Raw genomic sequence first — 26,564 nt, 5'->3', positions numbered from 1 at the left:
ACTGTCGATGACGCACCGAGTGTGGCGCCGCCTCTAACTCTACAGCGCGGTTCACTCGCTCAATCTCGAGTGTCATTACAGTCATACAGCCCTTTGCACATTTAGCTAGTAATGCCTTCGTCACGCAAATGCATATTACATGGTTGTTATAATATACAACATGCTCGGTCTCCTTATTTAAATTTCCTAAAATGATGATATGAAGGATTCTAAAGTGATCGTTCTACACCGGATATTTTTACAAACTTTCATCAGACAGCTGGGATTTACAGATAATCCACTGTTTTTGGTGAATGTGTCTGAACAGACCTCGGCTTTCCTACCGTCCCACCGATAACCGATGATATATGGGCAGGGACGGATTATGGGTTGTGTGGGCCCCTGGGCAAAACGTTCGCGAGGCCCCCCCCTCGTGTTTCATTCAGTGTACATTCATTCAGTGTTTCCCATTAATGACCCTGTACTGCCGCCACCGTTTCATAATGAACTGAACATTTAAAACATACTACGTTTTACAACGAGCTAAAATCGAAACCGTGATATGGCTTTGTGCCTATATAAAACAGCAAAAGACAGCGATTAATTATATATACACTCTGTCTGTGCTGCGTGTTTTAAAGAGAAGTGCGCACATCTGCGATCCCTGTGATCAAAATAAAAGCTCAAGGATTTATCTTTTAAAAAGAAATCGTACAAAAGTATTGTAAAAAAGATGTTTGAACCCTTTTTAATGTCCAGGTACAAGTCAATGCTGTTTCTTTGTTCAATTTGCACACTGTACATGGGTTGAAGCTCTTAATTTTGAGTTTCCAGAGAGCACCAGATTGATGCATTTAACCTTAAAATTTTCTTCCGGGGGGGCATGCCCCCAGACCCCCCTAGAGCTGGTACATCCAACAAAGTTTTACAAATTACAGTGTCAAATAATGTACATTTTCTGAACAAGAATACGTCAACAAAAGCTCCTTTCATGTCAGTAAAGCTGTTAATAGAAAATTAAATTGTCTTTGGACAAATATAGATTTGGTCTAAGCCCCGAATGTTTACAATGTCTGGCTCCGCCCCTGATCATCCCATTTCTATTCAGCAGCCTGGTTATTACCATGGGAAAAGATAGGTCTCTCCCCATGATTTACGCATTGCAAGGAGTCCAATGTGAAAAAAACTGTTATTAACACCAACTTTCTCAAATTAATTCAAATGTTTATTATTTGTAGTGTCATTATTGATGTCACGTACATTCACATCAGAAGAGACCAGAGCGACGAAAGTCATTATTTCTCGGCGAATTGGCCGAACAAAGCAAATTCACTGGCAGCGAAGCAAATTGGGCGGGCCAGAGCGAAAAAGAGAAGTTAAAAGTCAGTTAACCTTATGTAATGAGTTATGACGCGGTTCGGTGAAAACCAATTCTAATATATAGATTTACCAACGCCCCACGGTAACAGGCTAAATCAAACATTCCAATGAGCGAACAAAGTGAATAAAGCAAATTCAACAACGAAGCTTCTTCAACGACCTTGGCGACGTGTTCGCTTTGGTCTCTCCTGGTGTGAACGTACAGTGAGAGCCATGTTGGGGCACGGTTAGTGATCACACTACATGTGTACCGTGTCCAGCTGAACCATGCCAGAATCCACCTGTGTACCATATCCCCGTACAGAACGGAGTGATCAGGGTGTAGTGGTAAAATAAGAATTCTGTGATCACATTTTGTGCATAAACTATACTATGATGTGCATTTAGATCAATTGAGAAGTGGGTAAACTCTAATTCTGAAATTTCAGAGGTGGGTAAACCGTGTTTACTTGCGTTTAGCCTCCACTACAGCCCTGGGAGTGATTACACTGGTCAAACTCTTACACTGCTACACTGGTCTGGGGGCCACTCAGAGGGCAGGTTAACCGCCTCCATCCCACCATGCTACCGCTCCCTAGTCAGAGGGCCTTCTGTAAGGCTGTTAACACGCCCCCCTCCCCTCCCCCCAGAAGCCAGGGGCCCCATGGTAGGGGCCCTTGTAATCAGATGGCCCTCTAAAGGTACACTACACCCTCCTCCCTAGCCTAGGGCCTCCTAGTAGGGCCCTCATAATCAGAGGGCCCTCTAAAAGCCCCCAAAGCCCCCATCCTCCCTATGGCCCCCTGGTAGCTAGAAGCCAGGACCATAATAGGAGGGCCTAAGAGGGCCTTCTAAAAGTAGGCTCCCATGCACCCATTTCCCTTTAAAGTTCCTATAGCAGGGCCGGGGGCCCCCTGAAAGCACCGACCTCCCCCCCCACCAGCACCACCACCACAACCACCACAATTCAAGGGCCCTTGGCAGCCAAACGCCCTCCCTATAGGGTCAGGGGCCCTTGTAGGCAGAGGATCAAAGAATGTAGGCCCTCTAAAATAGACAAACGAAAATACATTGTTGATAAGCGTTGCAAATTGTTTTGGGCTAGGGGCCCCACGGGCCCCCTGCACCCCTAGGGCCCCTGGGCAGCGGCCCCGCTGGCCCGGTTCGTAATCCGTCCCTGTATATGGGGCCGGACAGTCTCTCCCGTCCCGGCCTTCAGCCTCCCATCTCGCGGCGCCGTCATTTGTCGACTCGACAACAGTCGGCAGTTCGTGCCCACCAGTGAGTGCAAGTTGCCGAGTTTGCTTATGTTATGATTAGTAGGTAGTCCACAGTAACTACTAAAATTTGTAACCGTCTAACGTGATTCTTTTGTTTATATGCATCAGTATGTTTGACTCATTAGACAAGTCAGTTGATGAGATGCCAGCTCTCGCGAGTGGGTGTGGTTTCAGCGCCGACAGCGGACACGCCCCCAGCGTTTGAGAGCAGAGAGCGTTGCCTATTTTTTCGAGATTTTGATGACTTATTTCATTTACTTGCAGATTTTTTTAATCATTCAAATTTGGCTGGGTGGTTAATAACACATTTTTCTGCGGTGTGACAAACTCAGAACACATACTTTAAAATGACTTTACAGGGACTTTAATGTTTGCGAATTTTAAGCAGCGACATGATATTGACAACCAATGATTGTCAACTAACAACATTTTTCACAGTCAATCAAAATAGGCAAGTATTGTTTTAATGGCATATTTACTTGTGAATGTCCACTGAATGTCCAATGTAGTGTGATTAACAAGGCTATTGAATACGGATGTCCGAATGTGCGAATATAAAACCAACTTTACCCAAGATCAAAAAGGCAGGTGCAAGTGGCTGTAAGTGTATTGTTAGGGTAAAGTGCACCAAATGTGATGTCTACATGTGTCTCACCTCTGAAAAAAAAATGCTTTTTGAAGTTTCGTACAGAAAAAAGGTGAAGTTTCAAGGATTATGGGGGGTTCATGTTCATAACCTTCCTCTCATAAGATTGCGCAATGTTGAATTTTCATGAACTGCAATGTTTTTGGTTTTATGTCAATGTTTTATGATACATGATTAACAGTATTAGATTTGTTTTTAACTGTCTACATTTGCAATTTAAATAATATTCAAGGAAAACGTAATGAAATTCAAAGAATATAAAGCATTATTCAGCAAAAGAGAATGGAATAGATAAAAGCACAAGATGTTGGAAAATAAGTACAAGGTGTTGTTTACATTTACTGCTAAAGCTTATAATAGCACCAATTGATTCAATACAAACAACATTTTTACAGCACTTCAAGTTAAGCCATTCTAAGAAAAGAAAAAGAGTCAAATATTTTTTTTTTATAAATTTATCATAATGCGTGCGGTAGAGGGTTAAGGTAAAGATGACGACATTAGATGGATGATTCTGTTTAGCAACATTTCCGGACGCGCGCATGAAAACTTTTCCGGAGTTTTACATCATCAAAACATACACATTCGGTGACTGTGAGCTGCATTACACACGGGACTGAAATGGTGGCTAACAAAGACATCTCTATCATTAATTTTGATCACAGCTTGTCTTGAAAAACGAAGACAATTTGACGTTCGTCGTAGGAGAAGTCACACTGCAGGATGGTGCCCCAAATCTTCTGACATTGCCAGAATTTCGTCGGAGGAAAAATGTGATCGCACCGGTCATTAATCGGCTGTCTGTGAACATGTCAAACTAGCGATCAAAGACTACAGATTTTAGGCTAGGATTATAGGAATCTTTTAGGATTTGCAAAATTTGTCTCAGATGACCAAATCGTGGCCAAAATCGCACAGTGTGAACCCGGCTTTAGTTAGACTTGGATGACTACAGCGACACACACAGCGCGTTTATCAATAAAGAGTAACTTCTGCTTTAAAGATATCCCAACGTCTCCTGGTCTCTGCTTCGACAAGGAAAAAAGTTTCCAACACAAGCAACTTCAATGACTTAAATGGATGAAACTGCTTAGTCATGATGTCGATTTGCAGACTGATCCAAAAGGCTAGTTGGCTATGGGAATTTCTAATGGGTATTTTATGATAGCAGTTTCAAATTATTGTGTAAAATGAAAGTCTGTGTCCCGAACATATAATTACATAGTCTCACCTCAAATAAAGTTTTTTTTTTCTTTTTTCTTTTTTTTTTCTTTTTTTCAGTTTTTCAGTTTCAGTCAAGTTAACTGAACTACACAAGGACTGGATGTTAGTTTAATGTGCTTGACAAATCTGTTGTAGTTCTATCTTTTGAGGCATGACTGTGTATAATTTATGTTGCAGGAAAGTATCTTCAGTTATTAACAACAGACATTATTTTACTCATAAATCAAGTAAAATTAGGTTTTAAAAGCATTTGAAATTCCAGAGGAAACTCATGAGTCAAAAATAGCAATTCTCTTCCAGGTTTTTACATCATGCAAACTGAACTGCTTTATCCTTGAGAGATACTTTTACCCTTTCAGCTGGATTCTGTCTAACACCAGAAGAAGTTCTCTGATGTTTTCACAGGGGATTTTGCTCTTTCTAAAGTCCAACTTCAGATTCAGAGCTTGATGTTGCAGCAGGTAATTAATCTGTTCCCAGGTCAGTGAGCAGGAAGTCAGATCTTTAGACACCTTCTTCAGGAAAGAGCGTGTCAGTTCATCATCCTGTGCTTCACACACCAGTGAAACCAGCTGCTGAAGAGTCTCTTTAGAGAACCTGAACTCACACAGACAGAACAGCACTTGTCAGTTTGTGAAACAGGTTGATTTACTCACAAAAATGGACCAACTGAGCTGAACACAGACCTGATAGTCAGAGGTTTCTGGAGACCCAACAGAGCCGTGAGAGAAAGAGACTCTGATTTACAATTAGTGAGATCCAAACACTGAACAGACAACAGTCTCAGGAGAGACGACAAACTGCTCAGGATATGAGAGAGATTTTGCTTTGAGTCTTTTGTGAGCAGTGTAAACTCCTCTGTGGTCAGTGAAGGAGCATTCAATGACCTCAGCGCTCTGGACATCTTCACTAACAGTTTGTCTTCCACACTGTCAAAGATAAAATCAGAGATCATGAGAAACATTCATTAGTTCATTTAAGGATGATTTAAATGGTAAGAATGCAGATAATGAATCTAACCTCAGTTTCTGCAGGTGTTTGATGTGTTTGAAGAGCAGTTTGAGTCCTCTGAGAGAGATGACGCTTGTGTTCAGAGTCAGGTTTAGTTTTGAGGGTGAACGGCCCAGAACTCTCCCCACAGATCTGCAGGTGCTGCTGGGTAATTTTCCACTCAGAGTGACGGTGAAGTCTAAAGCCTGGAGCAGAGGAGTCACCTGATCTGCCTTCACTCTCGGTCTAAACACTTTACACAGTAAAGGGATGAACCGCTCAGCATTTCTGAGCTGTGAGATGTAGGGCAGACACTGGAGGAATCCCCTCACTTCACTCTCTTCATCTGTCCAGTCTCTCAGCTCTACTGGTTTCTTCTCTGTTTGGAGTTTCAGCACTTCTAGGAGGATGGAGCTCTTTCTCTCTGAGAGCTTTATTCTCCAGACTGCAGGAGCTGAACGATAAATTGGCTGTAATGCTGGAAAGACACTCCTGCCTGTTTGAGTCTCATAGTCCTTCACATGTGAACACAGATCCAGCAGGAAATCACTTTGATCAGAGTGATGGCAAGCATAGTTTTCACTGCAGGGGAAGGATGAATAGCTGCACACAGATGTTAGTAGTTCAGTGTAATTTTCTACTGTATTTTCATCAAACTCTGATGCTGAAACAAACAGATTCAGCAGAAACTTTACAGTAGCTTCTCTCTCCATGTTGATAATGTAATAAAATCTGTGGAAATAAACACAATTATCACTTTATTGTACAGTGTAAGAGAATATAAAATATTGAAAAAAGTGACTCATTGAATTATTAATTGATATAAAAATATGAACATAACATGGAGTGTTTTTTTTTTTTTTTACACAATTCAGTTTTAGCTTCATTCAGTTTATATTTCAGTTGTAGTGTCTGGTTGTGATAGAGTGAGTGTTATAAATATAATCCCAAATTGAATATAAAATTAGATATTTTTGTATAACTTCAATCTTTGGAATCTAAGGAAAATTAAAAAAAAAAATTGGAGTAACTTAATTAATTTCCTTAAATCATTGATTTCAAGTACATGTAAATGGCACATATTGAGTTGATATGAAGGTAAACCTGTATCAGACAGACAGTTTCTACACTGTGTTTGTTTTCTGATTGACAGGATTGATTAACAGTCAACAGATCATGTGATTGTATTTTGGCTTCATCCAGCATGTTAATCAGACTATAACTGTCCTCGTCGTTCTGCATTAACTGTGAAAGTCAAGGGTCATGTGTGATGATTTTTAATCCTGCAAATATTTGATTATGTATTGTGTCATGTATATTTGGACAGAGAGATGAAGATTGTGGCTCAACTATGCTAAACCCCACTGTAGCTCGATTATAACCGCATATATAAACATACTGTGTGTTGCATGAAGCTGCTATAATAGAAATACATGAACAGAATCAATCTCTACAGAGACTGAATGAACAAGATTCAATCAACATATCAACACGACTCTCAGCGGTCAGCTGCATAAACAAAGCCGCAAAATTAAGACTGTGTCATAAGAACTAGTTTGAACAACTAGCAATTAGTTAAGGATAATCAGTCTTTCATTACAGATTCAAATTACACCAATCTACCTTTTTATGTAACTGGTTTAAAACAGTTATGATCAGTCTTAAAGAAAAAACTATGAAATAACTAACTTTTAAAACTTGACTGAGAAGTTTATTCATCTGGCTGCTGTGATGTTGACAAAACCACAATTCAATTCAGCATTTTCAATTCTGGTTCACATTCACATATATATTGTCTTCCTAACATACACATTAATTTCAGTAATTTTATTGTGAGCACTGAATAAAATTATCAAGCATGTGTGGTCTTTTCCCCATAAAACTCTGACCTGAGCTGTGAGATGTAGGGCAGACACTGGAGGAATCCCCTCACTTCACTCTCTTCATCTGTCCAGTCTATCAGCTCTACTGGTTTCTTCTCTGTTTGGAGTTTCAGCACTTCTAGGAGGATGGAGCTCTTTCTCTCTGAGAGTTTTATGCTCCAGAATGCAGGAGCTGACTGAAAAATTGTCTGTAATCCTGGAGGGACACTCCTGCCTGTTTGAGTCTCATAGTCCTTCACATATGACCACAGATCCAGCAGGAAATCACAGTGATCCTCAGTATGCTCATCATCATCATCATCATCATCATCATCATCATCATCATCATAGGGGAAAGATGTGTAACTGCACACAGATGTTAGTAGTTCAGTGTAATTTTCTTCTGTATTTTCATCAAACTCTGATGCTGAAACAAACAGATTCAGCAGAAACTTTGCAGCAGCTTCTCTCTTCCTGTAGATAATGTAATAAAATCTGTGGAGATAAACCACACAGTTATTACTTTATTGTACAGTGTAGGAGAATTTAAAATATTGAAAGTGATTCATTGATTTATTATTAATTAATATAAAAACATATAAACATTAGTTATACATAAGTGGAGTATCTTTTACACAATTCAGTTTTAACTATTCATTCAGTTTATATTTCAGTTGTAGTGGCTGGTTGTGTATAGAGTGTGTGTTATAAATATAATCCCAAATTGAATAATTAGTAAATAAAGAATTTTTGTATAGCTTTTATCTTTCAAAATCCAAGCCAAAAAAAAAAAAAAAAAAGTTTCAGTAATTTAATTTCCTTTAAAAAAATTAATTTCAAATACATGTCATTGGCACATATTGAGTTGATATGAAGGTAAACCTGTGTCAGACAGACAGTTTCTACACTGTGTTTGTTTTCTGATTGACAGGATTGATTAACAGTCAACAGATAATGTGATAATGTGACTAAAGGTGTACGTGGCTGCCATTGCAGCTTTAAGTGATGGGCCTCAGGGCAGGCACCAGCTGGTCGTACGTTTCCTCCGTGGTACTTTAAGGATGAGGCCTGCGATCATTCCAGAGTCCCAACTTGGGATCTGGCAGTGGTTCTTGAAGGGCTGTCTCTTGTTCCCTTCGAACCTCTTGAGTCGGCTACGGTGAAGAACCTGACTTTGGAGATGGTCTTTCTCCTAGCGATTACTTCGCTCAAGAGAGTGGGGGATCTCCAGGCCTTGGCTATCTCGCCGACTTGCCTGGAGTTTGCCCCTAGGAGATTTAAGTCCATTTTACACCCAAGGGCTGGCTATGTACCCAAGGTGCCATCTAATGTGGCACGGCCAGTGGTTCTTCAGGCCTTTCATCCTCCACCTCATGTGTCAGCGGAAGAGGAGAGGCTTCATCTGCTCTGTCTTGTCAGAGCGTTGAACATTTTTATTGAAAAGTCCTCTCATTGGAGGAGGTCAGAACAGTTGTTGGTGTGCTTTGGATCACCCAAGAAGGGACTTCCTGCTTCCAAGCAGACGATTAGTAATTGGATTATTCAGGCTATTGCCTCGGCTTATCAGGTGCGTGGTTTGCCTTCACCTGTGGCCTTGAGGGCCCATTCTACTAGAGGCCCATTCTATAGTTTCATTCATACTTCAGATGCGCTACGCTGGGGGTATTCCCCAAAGTGTTGTTACCGACGCAGTGTTTCGTTCCCTTTCTCAGGGAACAAGGGTTACAGTCGTAACCCGAGACATTTTGTTCTGTGTATCACATCACATCAGTAATCATGTTTACATGCACTTTAAGCATTAGATTTCAGTTGGGCTAAAACAATTATCAGTCTTTTAAAATGTTATGGACATTTTTTTAGTCCAGTTAAAATTGTCAGGTAATGTGTCATAATTTTAATCCTGGAAATATTTGATTATGTATTGTGTCATGTATATTTGGACAGAGAGATGAAGATTGTGGCTCAACTATGCAAAAACCCACTGTATCTTGATTATAACCGCATATATAAACATACTTTGTGCTGCATGAAGCTGCTATAATAGAAATACATGAACAGAATCAATCTCTACAGAGACTGACTGAACAAGATTTGATCATCAGATCTACTTACAACACGACTGTCAGCGGTCAGCTACATAAACACAGCAACTAAGACTGTGTTATAAGAACTAGTCTGAACAACTAGAAATTAGTTAGGGATAATCAGTCTTACTTTTTAGATTCAATTTACAGTTATGATCAGTCTTGAAGAAGAAAAAAAGGAGACAACTAACTTGTAAGACTAGTTTGAGAAGTTTATGCAACTGGCTGTTGTGGTGTTGACAAAACCACACTTCAGTTCAGTGTTTTCAATTCTGGTTCACATCCACATATATATTGTCTACCCGACATACACATTAATTTAATTAAAGGGGTTATGAACTGAGAAATCAAATTTTCCTTGAGCTTTTGACAAATAAGAGGTCAAGTGGGGATCTATGACGTCAAAGGGCAGCAAGCACCGCCACTGCATTAGAAGATCAACGCCTACTTCATCACTGCCTGTTTAGCCCCACCCACCGATTCACACATGACATGCAATAGAATAGGTAGTCTAAGTAACATAGGCCTATGTGGTGCTAAACCAGATCGAGCTACCAAGCAATAAACATGCCGTTAAGGATTACAAAATATTGTGCAGTGCCTGGACTCAACAGTAATGAGACAACATTTAAGTAGCTGTCCATTCTAATGCCTGATCTGATATGTAATTATTCATGTACACTCAGATGTTCTTTGTCTATGTGTCAGTAAATCAAAACCGTGACTAAATGTCAACTTGTGTTGTTTCTTTCAGTAGGATGAAAATAATCTGAAAACGAGATTCTGCTTTCATTCACTCAACATGTCTGTGATCTGCTACAGTGTTCATCACTGCAACCTTTCATGCCACGATCTAAATATAATGTCATAGATCTAAATGTAATGCATTACTTTTCAAGATTAGTTAACCTTGAGAGCTGAAATAGAAAAAAACACGCTAAAAGAGAGAGTAATAGTTGGCTATTTTAATTGGAAAGATGTTAGCCAATCACAGCAGTGGGTGTTTACATTGAAGTCTCACAGCAGACACGCCCCTTAAAACAGAATGTTCAAACCAGAGGGCTAAAATAAGGGTAGGAAAAATGCCTTTTATTTATAAATGATGACAATTTTGGATGTAAAAAGCATACTAACATTATAAGTGCACCCCAGGAAACATAATAAAACAATAAAACAACACAGTTCATGACCCCTTTAATTTTATTATGAGCACTGAATACAATAATCAAGCATGGCTGGTCTTTTCCCCATAAAACTCTCACCTGAGCTGGGAGATGTAGGGCAGACACTGGAGGAATCCCCTCACTTCACTCTCTTCATCTGTCCAGTCTATCAGCTTTACTGGTTTCTTCTCTGTTTGGAGTTTCAGCACTTCTAGGAGGATGGAGCTCTTTCTCTCTGAGAGCTTTATGATCCAGACTGCAGGAGCTGAATGATAAATCGTCTGTAATGCTGGAAGGACACTCCTGCCTGTTTGAGTCTCATTGTCCTTCACATGTGACCACAGATCCAGCAGGAAATCACACTGATGAATCTTTATATAATAATGACTATAATTCTCCCCACAGGGGAAAGATGTGTAGCTGCACATAGATGTTAATAGTTCAGTGTAATTTTCTTCTGTATTTTCATCAAACTCTGATGCTGAAACAAACAGATTCAGCAGGATCTTTACAGCAGCTTCTCTCTTCATGTTGTTAATGTAAAAAAATCTGTGGAGATAAACACAATTATCACTTTATTATGCAGTGTAGAATATAAAATATTGAAAAAAGTGACTCATTGAATTATTTATTAATATATTTATTAATAGTCTATTGTGATAGAGTGAGTGTTATAAATATAATCCCAAATTGAATATTAAATTACATATTTTTATATAACTTCAATCCTTGGACTCTAAGCAAAATTAAAAAAAAATTGGAGTAACTTAATTAATTTCCTTAAACCATTGATTTCAAGTACATGTAAATGGCACATATTGAGTTGATATGAAGGTAAACCTGTTTCCGACAGTTTCTACACTGTGTTTGTTTTCTGATTGACAGGATTGATTAACAGTCAACAGATCATGTGATTGTATCTTGGCTGTGAAAATCAAGGGTCATGTGTGATGATTTTTAATCCTGCAAATATCTGATTATGTATTGTGTCATGTATATTTGGACAGAGAGATGAAGATTGTGGCTCAACTATGCTAAACCCCACTGTAGCTCGATTGTAACCGCATATATAAACATACTGTGTGCAATAATCAAGCATGGTGGTCTTTTCCCCATAAAACTCTGACCGGAGCTGTGAGATGTAGGGCAGACACTGGAGGAATCCCCTCACTTCACTCTCTTCATCTGTCCAGTCTCTCAGCTCTACTGGTTTCTTCTCTGTTTGGAGTTTCAGCACTTCTAGGAGGATGGAGCTCTTTCTCTCTGAGAGCTTTATGCTCCAGACTGCAGGAGCTGACTGATAAATTGCCTGTAATGCTGGAAAGACACTCCTGCCTGTTTGAGTCTCATAGTCCTTCACATGTGAGTACAGATCCAGCAGGAAATCACACTGATCAATCTGATAATCTTCATAATTCTCATCACAGGGGAAAGATGTGTAGCTGCACACAGATGTTACTAGTTGAGTATAACTTTCTTCTGTATTTTCATTAAGCTCTGATGCTGAAACAAATAGATTCAGCAGGATCTTTACAGCAGCTTCATTCTGCTTAATGTCACAAAATCTGTGGAGATAAACAGATAATTATCACTTTATTGTGCAGTGTAGGAGAATATAAAATATTGAAAAAAGTGACTCATTGAATTATTAATATAAAAACATATATGAACATAACGGAGTGATTATTATTATTATTATTATTTTGTACACAATTCAGTTTTAGCTTCATTCAGTATATTTCAGTTGTAGTGATCTACAACTGTAGATCACTTCAGGTGTAGTTAATCTTCCTCATGCAGTGTTTATAGTTGTCTGGTAGCTGTGCATTTAAACAGTACCCTTACAGACAAATCTTCCTGGACTAACTCTAAACAGAGCAGCATCCATCAGGGATAACTCAAAAAATATATTTGTCAGGTAGCTGTGCATTTAAACAGTACCCTTACAGACAAATCTTCCTAACTCTGTCAGAGCTCCATCCAGGGATAACAAATGCTTACTTCCTAAATCTCCCAGCTCTTTCAACCAGATCTTGCTCTTTCAGCAAGATTTAAAATGCATTAAAAGTCAGAAAATAAAAAGATGATACATAAAAGATATAAAATGCATTAAAAATGCAATAAAAAAAAAAAAGAAAAAGAGTTGAAAGAATGAAAAGATAGTACATATAAAATAAAGTACAAACAGTTTGGACAATGCATAGATAAAAAGATGTGTTTTGAGTCTGGATTTGAATGTGGCTACTGTTGGAGCACATCTGATCTCTTCTTCAAGCTGGTTCCAGCTGCGGCTGGCGTAACAGCTAAAAGTAGACTCTCCTTGCTTTGAGTGAACCCTTGGTATTTCTAAGTGACTTGATCCTGATGATCTGAGTGATCTGTTAGGTTTATATTCTGTGAGCATACCTGCAATGTATTGAGGTCCTAGGCCATTGAGTGTTTTATAAACAAGTAACAGCACTTTAAAATCCATTCTAAATGCACTGGAAGACAGTGCAAGGACCTGAGGACTGGTGTGAGGTGTTCATGTTTTCTGGTTCTGCTCAGAATCCTGGCAGCAGCGTTTTTTACGAGCTGCAGCTGTCTTATGGTCTTTTTGGGAAGACCAATGAGGAGCCAGTGAGGATTATTGTGGATTACAATAATCCACCCTACTGGTGATGAAAGCATGAACAAGTCTTGACTGGAGACAAAGCATCTAATTATTGCAATATTTTTGTTGTGATAATATGCTGATTTAGTTATTGTCTTTATATGGCTACTGAAACTCAGGTCTGATTCCAAAATCACACCAAGATTCCTGACTTGATTTTTAGTTGTTTGACCCCTAGAGTGAAGGTATGCATTCACTTTGAGAACTTCATCCTTGTTTCCAAATGCAATTACTTCAGTTTTGTCTTTGTTTAACTGAAGGAACTTTAGGCACATCCAATTTTTAATTTCATCAATAAATTGGCACAGGGAGTCAATGGGGCTGTAGTCGTTAGGTGATAGGGCTAGGTAAATCTGGGTGTCATCTGCATAGCTGTGATATGCAATTTGGTTCTTTCATATTATTTGGCTTAGTGGCAGCATATATAGGTTGAACAGGAATTATTAAAACCCTTCCTTAATGTGTAGTATACAAATATTTTGTCTTCTACTACGTCCTTCAAGGTCCATGAATTTGTCCGAAAGCTGCTCGACCACCTGCTTTAAACGGCCCATTTCTTGTTCAAGCTTGGCTACTGTATCTGAAGAGGTTGAAGCATTAGCTTCCAAGCCAGCCAGTTTTGAAGCATGCTCATCCACGGTGATTTTAACCGCAGAAATCAAGGAGCTGGCCTCTTGTTGGAATGTGGTGAGCTCTCCTCTTATGGAGACAGCAAGTTGTTCAATCTTGGAGTCTATTACATCACCGATATCAGATTTGACTGAGCGTATTTCAGAGCGCAGAGAGGAGATTGTGCTAAGAATCACTACATTGCCCGTGTCCAGAGTATTTTCAGCTGTGCGTCTTCTGTAGCAGAGTCCGAGGTGGAGGCAGGTGCAGGCGCGGCATGATCTGCTGGTTTACGAGGCTTGGCTGGCATGTTTAACTATGAATATACCAAATTGTATTGACAATTAAATCAACTATAATTCAAAACTTGGTTCCTTACCTAAAAATAAGTGGTTATTAAAGATGTTCTGAACGAATTCTACTGGATTTAGTGCGGAGCTATCTTAGAACGCGTGCTACCCGCTCATGATGAAACCGGAAGTCCTCCACAGTGCTTTTTGTCTACCACTCTTCTTCCTGACTTTCACAGGAGCAATGATATCATTATCATTCTTTACTTTTAAGTTAAAAGAATCAAGGAGAAAATCAACAGAGTCTGCAGATATGCTTGGTTGTTAAAGATATAGCCTTCATAAACAGCACACTAGTATTCTCATTTAAGCATGGCTTTTTGACCGAGATAGATCTAGCTTCAACAGTAGGAGAGATCAAAATATCAAAGAAAATACAGAAATGATCAGATAGTGCTACATCCTTAATGACAATGGATGAAATGTTTAGACCCTTACTAATAATTAAATCCTATAATTATCTTATTATAATTAATAATATAATAATATAATTATCTTATAATATAATTATCTTATAATTAAATCTAATAATTAAATAATTAAATAGAAGGTGTCCACGATTGTGTGTGGGTCCATGTACATGCTGAGTCAGATCAAAAGTATTCAAAACAGTTATGATTTCATTTGCCATATTGGATTCTGCATTATATGTGGATGTTAAAGTCCCCAGTAATAGCAAAACAGTCAAACTCTGAGGAAAATGCTGATAACAGTTCTGTAAAGTCCTCAACAAAGGCTGGAGAGTTTTTTTGGAGGCCTGTAAATAACTATAAGTAGAATGCAAGGAGCACCTTTTAACACAAAATACCTAAATATTCGAATGACAAGTAATCACCAAATGACACTTGCTTGCATTGATAGTCATCTTTAAATAGAGCAGCTACACATCCATCTCTCCTAAAGGCTCTGCAGACGCTCATAAAAGTAAAGTTTTGAGGGGCTGTTTAATTCAGGATTGTTGCACTGCAACTGTCTTCTAGCCATGATTTATTTAGAAGCATAAAATCTAGAACTGATTTAATTTTAAGTGAGCGGATGTTTAAAAGTGCTAACTTAATAGTCTTACTTTCTGTCTCTACAGTAATCTTAGTTTGGCGTGTAATAGCCAGCGGATTATATGGGTTTGCCAAACGGTTTTAAAAGGCCTTAGGCTTTCTATCACGTAAAAAAACAGAAATAGAGAAAGCAACAGGCACATTGGGTTCCCGCTTGTTCTGTAAACATTTGTCAAAGTCACTGTTATTATAGCGGGGACCTGACACACATCACTGAGAGATGTTATTGGTTGTTTTTGATTCACCTAGAACAGATGGAGGAGGGCGAGGGCCCTGGTGTTGTGGCAGGGGCCGAAGAGCTCTCACAGGAGGAGGGGAGGTCAAGCTGGGCCCACAGGCTTTGGTGGTTGCAGGGCTCGCCGCTTTTTTGTTGATATCTGGGGGCTCGTAGCAAAAGAGAGAGTTTGGTTCCAGCATAGACCAGTTCCTCCATTTTCTCTGAGAAACACAGAAGAGGGGATACTGGAGAGAGGGATAACTTGTCCGGTGAGAGAGGCTGTTGCTCTAGTGTTAAAGGAGGCTGTAATATGTTGTCCTGGCTTCCCTGACTGTTTTCCCGAAAGTCGTCCTTGGGTGCTGAATCTTGGAGCAGTTCTAACATGTCACTGTCTATCGGTGAGCTCTGTGGACAGGGCTCAGTCAGGATTGTGTCTGTGAGCAGTGGTTGTTGTGGCTGCAGGGTGTTATCTTTGTCCTTGTGGGATGTGTCAACCGCATGTTCATTCTGAAATGAAGTCCTGTGGTCAGTTGTACTCTATCCAGGTGTGTTTGTGCCATTCAGATTGAGTGGATTTGCACACACTGCTGAAGGATGATGGAGGGAGACGTAGATATTAGCACTCTTGAGCCCAGTTTGTTTGGGTGCAGGCCATCATGTGTAAACATTTGTCTCTGACTCCAGAACAGATTGAAGTTGTCAATGAAATTCAGTCCCTTTATGTTTTAGTTTTTTTGCACCCATGTGTGAAAACTAGTGGTGGGCCGTTATCGGCGTTAATGTGCTGCGTTAACGTGAGACTCTTATTGGGCGATAAAAAAATACCGCCGTTAATCTATTCTCAAAGTTGGGTTGGGAGCTGGGTCTATTCTACGCAAGCTATGATGACTTTCACCTTGATATATTAGCGCGGATGTATACCTAGCCGAATTGACCCTTCACAAAGACCCGCCCCCCTTAGTTACTGTTGCTTTGTCTGACAAGCCGTGGCGCTGTGACGCCACACAGTGAAAAATACATCTCAGAACAAAGAGGACACTGACAACACATTGACAGACAAGACAGAGCAGGTTACTTATGATATTAAACAAAGTCCCAGCTTTAAAACTTTTTTTTTTAAGAAATTCAAACAATAAAAACCGGTTTGTTGCTCTTTAATGTGTCGTGACCATGGTCGTGACAGATTGCTGTAGCGCCTCAGCTCAAGAGGCTCGTAAACCGATCATCTCTTACTACGAGTCCATTTATAGCATCAAATAAACATGAATGAACATGAGAATTAATGTTGTTCAAACGCGAAAAGATGTCAATATACACAATTTTTCAAGTTCAACTCCACCAAGGTTAATCTTCTAACTCCTGTCTGCTTTGTCGGACAAAATGGCGGATTACTTTTTAGTTGCGTCCCAAATGACGCACTATACAATATGCAATTCTACACTATGTACTTGTGCACTATGCACTCATCCATGTAGTGTGTGAATTATATAAGGTTATTTTGTCATTTAACAAGGGAGTCTGATCCTCCCTTCCCCTCCATTACGTAATTAAATCTGCGACAGTTGAGTGCACGAATTGTCCAACATTCCACACTTCGTTTTTTCCGTTAATTTAGTGCATCATCCGGGTATTTAAAGTGCACTTTTTCATTTTGGAATTTTCTGTGTGAACGCACTACTCGCACTATTTATACTTAAAAACGTCATAGAATAGTGCATAAGTACGCCAATTGGGACGCACCTATTATTTGGGTAGCTCACATATTCTGAATGTCTTCGGCAGAATTCAAATGAGCCATTTTAATCTAGATTAATCTAGATTAATTCCAAAATGAATCTAGATTAATCTAGATTTAAAAAAATAATCTATGCCCACCACTAGTGAAAACCCAAGCAACCGTGAAAATCTATTTGTTCCTCTTGCTGGGAGTGGTGCACTGATGAAAGACTGAACTTTTAGTCTTCTAAGCATTTCAAAAAGTTAATTAAAATCCCTTTTAAGGAGTTCTGACTCCTTTTTCTGAATATCATTCTTCCCCACATGAATGCTTAGTCGATTTGCAGTCTTATATTTCATCAGAATGCTCTTAAGTTCCCTGTTTACATCAGAAACTGTTGCTTGTGGAAGGCAGCATGTAGTTGTATCCCTGCTGCTAATGTTTCTGATTATGGAGTCACCCACTATCAGAGTCCTAAGCTGAGTGCTACTGTCTGCTCGACCGTGAGCGGCAGTTAGCTGGCTGATTTGATCTGTGTCTGATCATGTTTGGGGATTCCTCACCCACATTCATCATGTCTGGAGATTCCTCACCCACATCCATTAACACTTCAAATCTGTTCTCCAGATGTATTGGTGGTGGTGGGGAACTAGTGTTTAGGGTAGAGGATCCTACTGCAATATGTGATACTCGTGAGAATCTGATGTCTCGAGTGCCTTTGGGTCTCGCTCCCTGTTTGTGCCATCGATTAGTATGTTTATTAGTTACGGCACTCAGTATGACCCGTTTAGGAGCATTATTTTCATGGGACTCGCCGGCTGTGTGATGAGGACGTCCACGACGAAGCTCTGTTGTGTGTTCTGTCTGGTTTGGCAGTCCCGCAAGTAATTTTGTTTCAAGAACTGCAATCCTGTCTGTGGCAGTTTGTGCAGCAAGTAGATTCTTCAACCAGCAGAAGCATATTATTTCTAATCCTTTTGAATATAGGCAACTGTGTTTACCCTTCTCCAGAATGTAAGCTGATTGCTGCTGTCAGTGGGAGGCTGGACTGATAAAAATTCCACTTTTTTGTAGCAATCTTCCAGTTAAAAAGTATGTTGGTGCCAAGATTTGTCATTTGAGCACTGTGCTGATTTGCTGTAGTTAAAGTTAGCAGATAAAATATAAAAGCAATAGAGCAAAGCGCGGAGCTGTAAGCAAGAGCGTCCAAACAGTAACAAAGCAGGAAGACGTAGCTCGATTATAACCAAATATATAAACACTGTTTGCTGCATGAAGCTGCTATAATAGAAATACATGTACAGAATCAATCTCTACAGAGACTGACTGAAAAATATCTGATCAACAGATCTACTTACAACACGACTGTCAGCGTCAGCCGGGTAAACACAGCCGCACAATTAAGACTGTGTCATAAGAACTAGTCTGAACAACTAGCAATTAGTTAGGGCTAATCTTAATTTACAGATTCAAATTACACCACTCTACCTTTTTATGTAACTGATTTAAAATAGTAATGATCAGTCTTGAAGAAAAAAACAGGAGACGACTAACTTGTAAGACTAGTCTGAGAAGATTATGCACCTAACCGCTGTGGTGTTGACAAAACCACACTTCAATTCAGTGTTTTCAATTCTGGTTCACATTCACATATATATTGTCTTCCTAATATACACATTAATTTCAGTAATTTTATTGTGAGCACTGAATACAATAATCAAGCATGTGTGGTCTTTTCCCCATAAAACTCTCACCTGAGCTGTGAGATGTAGGGCAGACACTGGAGGAATCCCCTCACTTCACTCTCTTCATCTGTCCAGTCTATCAGCGCTAATGGTTTCTTCTCTGTTTGGAGTTTCAGCACTTCTAGGAGGATGGAGCTCTTTCTCTCTGAGAGCTTTATTCTCCAGACTGCAGGAGCTGAACGATAAATTGGCTGTAATGCTGGAAAGACACTCCTGCCTGTTTGAGTCTCATAGTCCTTCACATGTGAGTACAGATCCAGCAGGAAATCACACTGACCAGAGTGATGGCAAGCATAGTTTTCACTGCGGGGGAAATATGTGTAGCTGCACACAGATGTTAATAGTTCAGTGTAATTTTCTTCTGTATTTTCATCAAGCTCTGATGCTGAAACAAACAGATTAAGCAGAAACTTTACAGCAGCTTCTCTCTTCATGCTGTTAATGTAAAAAAATCTGTGGAGATAAAGACAAATATCACTTTATTATGCAGTGTAAAATATAAAATATTGAAAAAAAGTGACTCATTAAATTATTAATTAATATAAAACATATATGAACATAACATGGAGTGTTTTTTTTTTTTTTACACAATTCAGTTTTAGCTTCATTCAGTTTATATTTCAGTTGTAGTGTCTGGTTGTGATAGAGTGAGTGTTATATAACTTCAATCTTTTGGAATCTAAGGAAAATTTAAAAAAAATGGAGTAACTTAATTAATTTCCGTAAATCATTGATTTCAAGTACTTGTTGGCACATATTGAGTTGATATGAAGGTAAACCTGTTTCAGACAGACAGTTTCTACACTGTGTTTGTTTTCTGATTGACAGGATTGATTAACAGTCAACAGATCATGTGATTGTATCAAGACTTCATCCAGCATGTTCATCAGACTACAATTGGTCTCGTCGTTCTGCACTAACTGTGAAAGTCAAGGGTAATGTGTGATGATTTTTAATCCTGCAAATATTTGATTATGTATTGTGTCTTGTATATTTGGACAGAGAGATGAAGATTGTGGCTCAACTATGCTAAACCCCACTGTAGCTCAATTATAACCGCATATATAAACATACTGTGTGCTGCATGAAGCTGCTATAATAGAAATACATGAAAAATCACATCAATCTCTACAGAGACTGAATGAACAAGATTTGATCAACAGATCTACTTACAACATGACTGTCAGTGTCAGCCGCATAAACAAAGCCGCAAAATTAAGACTGTGTCACAAGAACTAGTCTGAACAACTAGCAATTAGTTAAGGATAACCAGTCTTTCATTCTTTAATCATTCTTTAATCTGGCCGCTGTGATGTTGACAAAACCCCCTTAAATTTTTCACTCTTTGTTATATTGCAGCCATTTGCTAAAATCATTTAAGTTCATTTTTTTCCTCATTAATGTACACACAGCACCCCATATTGACAGAAAAACACATAATTGTTGACATTTTTGCAGATTTATTCAAAAAGAAAAACTGAAATATCACATGGTCCTAAGTATTCAGACCCTTTGCTGTGACACTCATATATTTAACTCAGGTGCTGTCCATTTCTTCTGATCATCCTTGAGATGGTTCTACACCTTCATTTGAGTCCAGCTGTGTTTGATTAGGAAAGCCACACACCTGTCTATATAAGACCTTACAGCTCACAGTGCATGTCAGAGCAAATGAGAATCATGAGGCCAAAGGAACTGCCTGAAGAGCTCAGAAACACAATTGTGGCAAGGCACAGATCTGGCCAAGGTTACAAAAATTTCTGCTGCACTTAAGGTTCCTAAGAGCACAGTGGCCTCCATAATCCTTAAATGGAAGACATTTGGGATGACCAGAACCCTTCCTAGATCTGGCCGTCTGGCCAAACTGAGCTATCGGAGGAAAAGAGCCTTGGTGAGAGAGGTAAAGAAGAACCCAAAGATCACTGTGGCTGAGCTCCAGAGATGCAGTCGGGAGACGGGAGAAAGTTGTAGAAAGTCAACCATCAGTGCAGCCCTCCACCAGTCGGGGCTTTATGGCAGAGTGACCCGACGGAAGCCTCTCCTCAGTGCAAGACACATGAAAGTCCACATGGAGTTTGCCAAGATGGTGACAAATAAGATTCTCTGGTCTGATGAGACCAAGGTAGAACTTTTTGTCCTTAATTCTAAGCGGTATGTGTGGAGAAAACCAGGCACTGCTCATCACCTGTCCAATACAGTCCCAACAGTGAAGCATGGTGGTGGCAGCATCATGCTGTGGGGGTGTTTTCAGCTGCAGGGACAGGACAACTGGTTGCAATCGAGGGAAAGATGAATGCGGCCAAGTACAGGGATATCCTGGACGAAAACCTTCTCCAGAGTGCTCAGGACCTCAGACTGTGCCGAAAGTTTACCTTCCAACAAGACAATGACCCTAAGCACACAGCTAAAATAACAAAGGAGTGGCTTCACAACTCTGTGACTGTTCTTGAATGGCCCAGCCAGAGCCCTGACTTAAACCCAATTGAGCATCTCTGGAGAGACCTAAAAATGGCTGTCCACCAATGTTTACCATCCAACCTGACAGAACTGGAGAGGATCTGCAAGGAGGAATGGCAGAGGATCCCCAAATCCAGGTGTGAAAAACTTGTTGCATCTTTCCCAAAAAGACTCATGGCTGTATTAGATCAAAAGGGTGCTTCTACTAAATACAGAGCAAAGGGTCTGAATACTTAGGACCATGTGATATTTCAGTTTTTCTTTTTTAATAAATCTGCAAAAATGTCAACAATTCTGTGTTTTTTTGTCAATATGGGGTGCTGTGTGTACATTAATGAGGAAAAAAAATGAACTTAAATGATTTTAGCAAATGGTTGCAATATAACAAAGAGTGAAAAATTTAAGAGGGTCTGAATACTTTCGGTACCCACTGTATATTGTCTTCCTAACATACACATTAATTTCAGTAATTTTATTGTGAGCACTGAATAAAATGAAACAAACATGCTGGTCTTTTCCCCATAAAACTCTCACCTGAGCTGTGAGATGTAGGGCAGACACTGGAGGAATCCCCTCACTTCACTCTCTTCATCTGTCCAGTCTATCAGCTCTGCTGGTTTCTTTTCTGTTTGGAGTTTCAGCACTTCCAGGAGGATGGAGCTCTTTCTTTCTGAGAGGTTTATGATCCAGACTGCAGGAGCTGACTGATAAATTGGCTGTAATGCTGGAAGGACACTCCTACCTGTTTGAGTCTCATTGTCCTTCACATGTGAACACAGATCCAGCAGGAAATCACACTGATCAATCTGATAATCTTCATAATTCTCATCACAGGGGAAAGATGTGTAGCTGCACACAGATGTTAATAGTTCAGTGTAATTTTCTTCTGTATTTTCATCAAACTCTGATGCTGAAACAAACAGATTCAGCAGAAACTTTACAGCAGCTTCTCTCTCCATGTTGTTAATGTAAAAAAATCTGTGGAGATAAACACAATTATCACTTTATTATACAGTGTAGAATATAAAATATTGAAAAAAGTGACTCATTGAATTATTTATTAATATATTTATTAATAGTCTATTGTGATAGAGTGAGTGTTATAAATATAATCCCAAATTGAATATTAAATTAGATATTTTTATATAACTTCAATCTTTGGACTCTAAGCAAAATTTAAAAAAAAAATTGGAGTAACTTAATTAATTTCCTTAAATCATTGATTTCAAGTACATGTAATTGGCACATATTGAGTTGATATGAAGGTAAACCTGTGTCAGACAGACAGTTTCTACACTGTGTTTGTTTTCTGATTGACAGGATTGATTAACAGTCAACAGACCATGTGATTGTATCTTGGCTATGAAAGTCAAGGGTCATGTGTGATGATTTTTAATCCTGCAAATATCTGATTATGTATTGTGTCATGTATATTTGGACAGAGAGATGAAGATTGTGGCTCAACTATGCTAAACCCCACTGTAGCTTGATTATAACCGCATATATAAACATACTGTGTGCTGCATGAAGCTGCTATAATAGAAATACATGAACAGAATCAATCTCTACAGAGACTGAATGAACAAGATTTGATCAACAGATCTACTTACAACATGACTGTCAGCGTCAGCCGCATAAACACAGCCGCAAAATTAAGACTGTGTCACAAGAACTACTCTGAACAACCAACAATTAGTTAAGGATAATCAGTCTTTCATTACATATTCAAATTACACCAATCTACCTTTTTATGTAACTGGTTTAAAACAGTTATGATCAGTCTTGAAGAAAAAACTATGAAATGACTAACTTGTTAAACCTGACTTGAAAAGTTTATTCATCTGGCTGCTGTGGTGTTGACAAAAACCACACTTTAATTCAGTGTTTTCAATTCTGGTTTACATTCACATACATATTGTCTTCCTAACATACACATTAATTTCAGTAATTTTATTGTGAGCACTGAATACAATAATCAAGCATGGTGGTCTTTTCCCCATAAAACTCTGACCTGAGCTGTGAGATGTAGGGCAGACACTGGAGGAATCCCCTCACTTCACTCTCTTCATCTGTCCAGTCTATCAGCTCTACTGGTTTCTTCTCTGTTTGGAGTTTCAGCACTTCTAGGAGGATGGAGCTCTTTCTCTCTGAAAGGTTTATGATCCAGACTGCAGGAGCTGACTGATAAATTGCCTGTAATGCTGGAAGGACACTCCTGCCTGTTTGAGTCTCATAGTCCTTCACATGTGAACACAGATCCAGCAAGAAATCACACTGATCAATCTGATAATCTTCATAATTCTCATTACAGGGGAAAGATGTGTAGCTGCACACAGATGTTACTAGTTGAGTATAACTTTCTTCTGTATTTTCATTAAGCTCTGATGCTGAAACAAACAGATTCAGCAGGATCTTTACAGCAGCTTCATTCTGCTTAATGTCACAAAATCTGTGGAGATAAACAGATAATTATCACTTTATTGTGCAGTGTAGGAGAATATAAAATATTGAAAAAAGTGACTCATTGAATTATTAATATAAAAACATATATGAACATAACATGGAGTGATTATTATTATTATTTTGTACACAATTCAGTTTTAGCTTCATTCAGTATATTTCAGTTGTAGTGATCTACAACTGTAGATCACTTCAGGTGTAGTTAATCTTCCTCATGCAGTGTTTATAGTTGTCTGGTAGCTGTGCATTTAAACAGTACCCTTACAGACAAATCTTCCTGGACTAACTCTAAACAGAGCAGCATCCATCAGGGATAACTCAAAAAATATATTTGTCAGGTAGCTGTGCATTTAAACAGTACCCTTACAGACAAATCTTCCTAACTCTGTCAGAGCTCCATCCAGGGATAACAAATGCTTACTTCCTAAATCTCCCAGCTCTTTCAACCAGATCTTGCTCTTTCAGCAAGATTTAAAATGCATTAAAAGTCAGAAAATAAAAAGATGATACATAAAAGATATAAAATGCATTAAAAATGCAATAAAAAAAAAAAAAGAAAAAGAGTTGAAAGAATGAAAAGATAGTACATATAAAATAAAGTACAAACAGTTTGGACAATGCATAGATAAAAAGATGTGTTTTGAGTCTGGATTTGAATGTGGCTACTGTTGGAGCACATCTGATCTCTTCTTCAAGCTGGTTCCAGCTGCGGCTGGCGTAACAGCTAAAAGTAGACTCTCCTTGCTTTGAGTGAACCCTTGGTATTTCTAAGTGACTTGATCCTGATGATCTGAGTGATCTGTTAGGTTTATATTCTGTGAGCATACCTGCAATGTATTGAGGTCCTAGGCCATTGAGTGTTTTATAAACAAGTAACAGCACTTTAAAATCCATTCTAAATGCACTGGAAGACAGTGCAAGGACCTGAGGACTGGTGTGAGGTGTTCATGTTTTCTGGTTCTGCTCAGAATCCTGGCAGCAGCGTTTTTTACGAGCTGCAGCTGTCTTATGGTCTTTTTGGGAAGACCAATGAGGAGCCAGTGAGGATTATTGTGGATTACAATAATCCACCCTACTGGTGATGAAAGCATGAACAAGTCTTGACTGGAGACAAAGCATCTAATTATTGCAATATTTTTGTTGTGATAATATGCTGATTTAGTTATTGTCTTTATATGGCTACTGAAACTCAGGTCTGATTCCAAAATCACACCAAGATTCCTGACTTGATTTTTAGTTGTTTGACCCCTAGAGTGAAGGTATGCATTCACTTTGAGAACTTCATCCTTGTTTCCAAATGCAATTACTTCAGTTTTGTCTTTGTTTAACTGAAGGAACTTTAGGCACATCCAATTTTTAATTTCATCAATAAATTGGCACAGGGAGTCAATGGGGCTGTAGTCGTTAGGTGATAGGGCTAGGTAAATCTGGGTGTCATCTGCATAGCTGTGATATGCAATTTGGTTCTTTCATATTATTTGGCTTAGTGGCAGCATATATAGGTTGAACAGGAATTATTAAAACCCTTCCTTAATGTGTAGTATACAAATATTTTGTCTTCTACTACGTCCTTCAAGGTCCATGAATTTGTCCGAAAGCTGCTCGACCACCTGCTTTAAACGGCCCATTTCTTGTTCAAGCTTGGCTACTGTATCTGAAGAGGTTGAAGCATTAGCTTCCAAGCCAGCCAGTTTTGAAGCATGCTCATCCACGGTGATTTTAACCGCAGAAATCAAGGAGCTGGCCTCTTGTTGGAATGTGGTGAGCTCTCCTCTTATGGAGACAGCAAGTTGTTCAATCTTGGAGTCTATTACATCACCGATATCAGATTTGACTGAGCGTATTTCAGAGCGCAGAGAGGAGATTGTGCTAAGAATCACTACATTGCCCGTGTCCAGAGTATTTTCAGCCGGTGCGTCTTCTGTAGCAGAGTCTGAGGCGGAGGCAGGTGCAGGCGCGGCATGATCTGCTGGTTTACGAGGCTTGGCTGGCATGTTTAACTATGAATATACCAAATTGTATTGACAATTAAATCAACTATAATTCAAAACTTGGTTCCTTACCTAAAAATAAGTGGTTATTAAAGATGTTATGAACGAATTCTACTGGATTTAGTGCGGAGCTATCTTAGAACGCGTACTACCCGCTCATGATGAAACCGGAAGTCCTCCACAGTGCTTTTTGTCTACCACTCTTCTTCCTGACTTTCACAGGAGCAATGATATCATTATCATTCTTTACTTTTAAGTCAAAAGAATCAAGGAGAAAATCAACAGAGTCTGCAGATATGCTTGGTTGTTAAAGATATAGCCTTCATAAACAGCACACTAGTATTCTCATTTAAGCATGGCTTTTTGACCGAGATAGATCTAGCTTCAACAGTAGGAGAGATCAAAATATCAAAGAAAATACAGAAATGATCAGATAGCGCTACATCCTTAATGACAATGGATGAAATGTTTAGACCCTTACTAATAATTAAATCTAGAAGGTGTCCACGATTGTGTGTAGGTCCATGTACATGCTGAGTCAGATCAAAAGTATTCAAAACAGTTATGATTTCATTTGCCATATTGGATTCTGCATTATATGTGGATGTTAAAGTCCCCAGTAATAGCAAAACAGTCAAACTCTGAGGAAAATGCTGATAACAGTTCTGTAAAGTCCTCAACAAAGGCTGGAGAGTTTTTTGGAGGCCTGTAAATAACTATATG

The 26,564-nt window shown here is 39.1% G+C and overlaps 1 protein-coding gene across 1 annotated transcript in view; it reads right to left on the bottom strand.

Annotated features, from left to right (window-relative positions):
- LOC125244396 overlaps positions 1-25,844 on the bottom strand; it is a 30,985-nt gene extending 5,141 nt beyond the window's left edge. Inside the window, exons 1-10 of the mRNA XM_048154484.1 lie at positions 25,375-25,844; positions 23,402-23,839; positions 21,925-22,368; positions 18,943-19,386; positions 11,715-12,152; positions 10,687-11,136; positions 7,368-7,835; positions 5,509-6,210; positions 5,175-5,417; positions 4,840-5,085 (exon numbers count right to left, since the gene is read on the bottom strand). Coding sequence (XP_048010441.1) covers positions 4,840-5,085; positions 5,175-5,417; positions 5,509-6,210; positions 7,368-7,835; positions 10,687-11,136; positions 11,715-12,152; positions 18,943-19,386; positions 21,925-22,368; positions 23,402-23,839; positions 25,375-25,844 — 4,343 coding nt within the window. The remainder of the gene's footprint in view (positions 1-4,839; positions 5,086-5,174; positions 5,418-5,508; positions 6,211-7,367; positions 7,836-10,686; positions 11,137-11,714; positions 12,153-18,942; positions 19,387-21,924; positions 22,369-23,401; positions 23,840-25,374) is intronic.
- Positions 25,845-26,564: the final 720 nt, after the last annotated feature.

Source organism: Megalobrama amblycephala, linkage group LG14, assembly GCF_018812025.1.
Source record: "Megalobrama amblycephala isolate DHTTF-2021 linkage group LG14, ASM1881202v1, whole genome shotgun sequence".
Classification (NCBI taxonomy): domain Eukaryota; kingdom Metazoa; phylum Chordata; class Actinopteri; order Cypriniformes; family Xenocyprididae; genus Megalobrama; species Megalobrama amblycephala.
The sequence above is the reverse complement of the archived record's forward strand: the minus strand, read 5'-3'. Positions and strand labels throughout refer to the sequence as shown.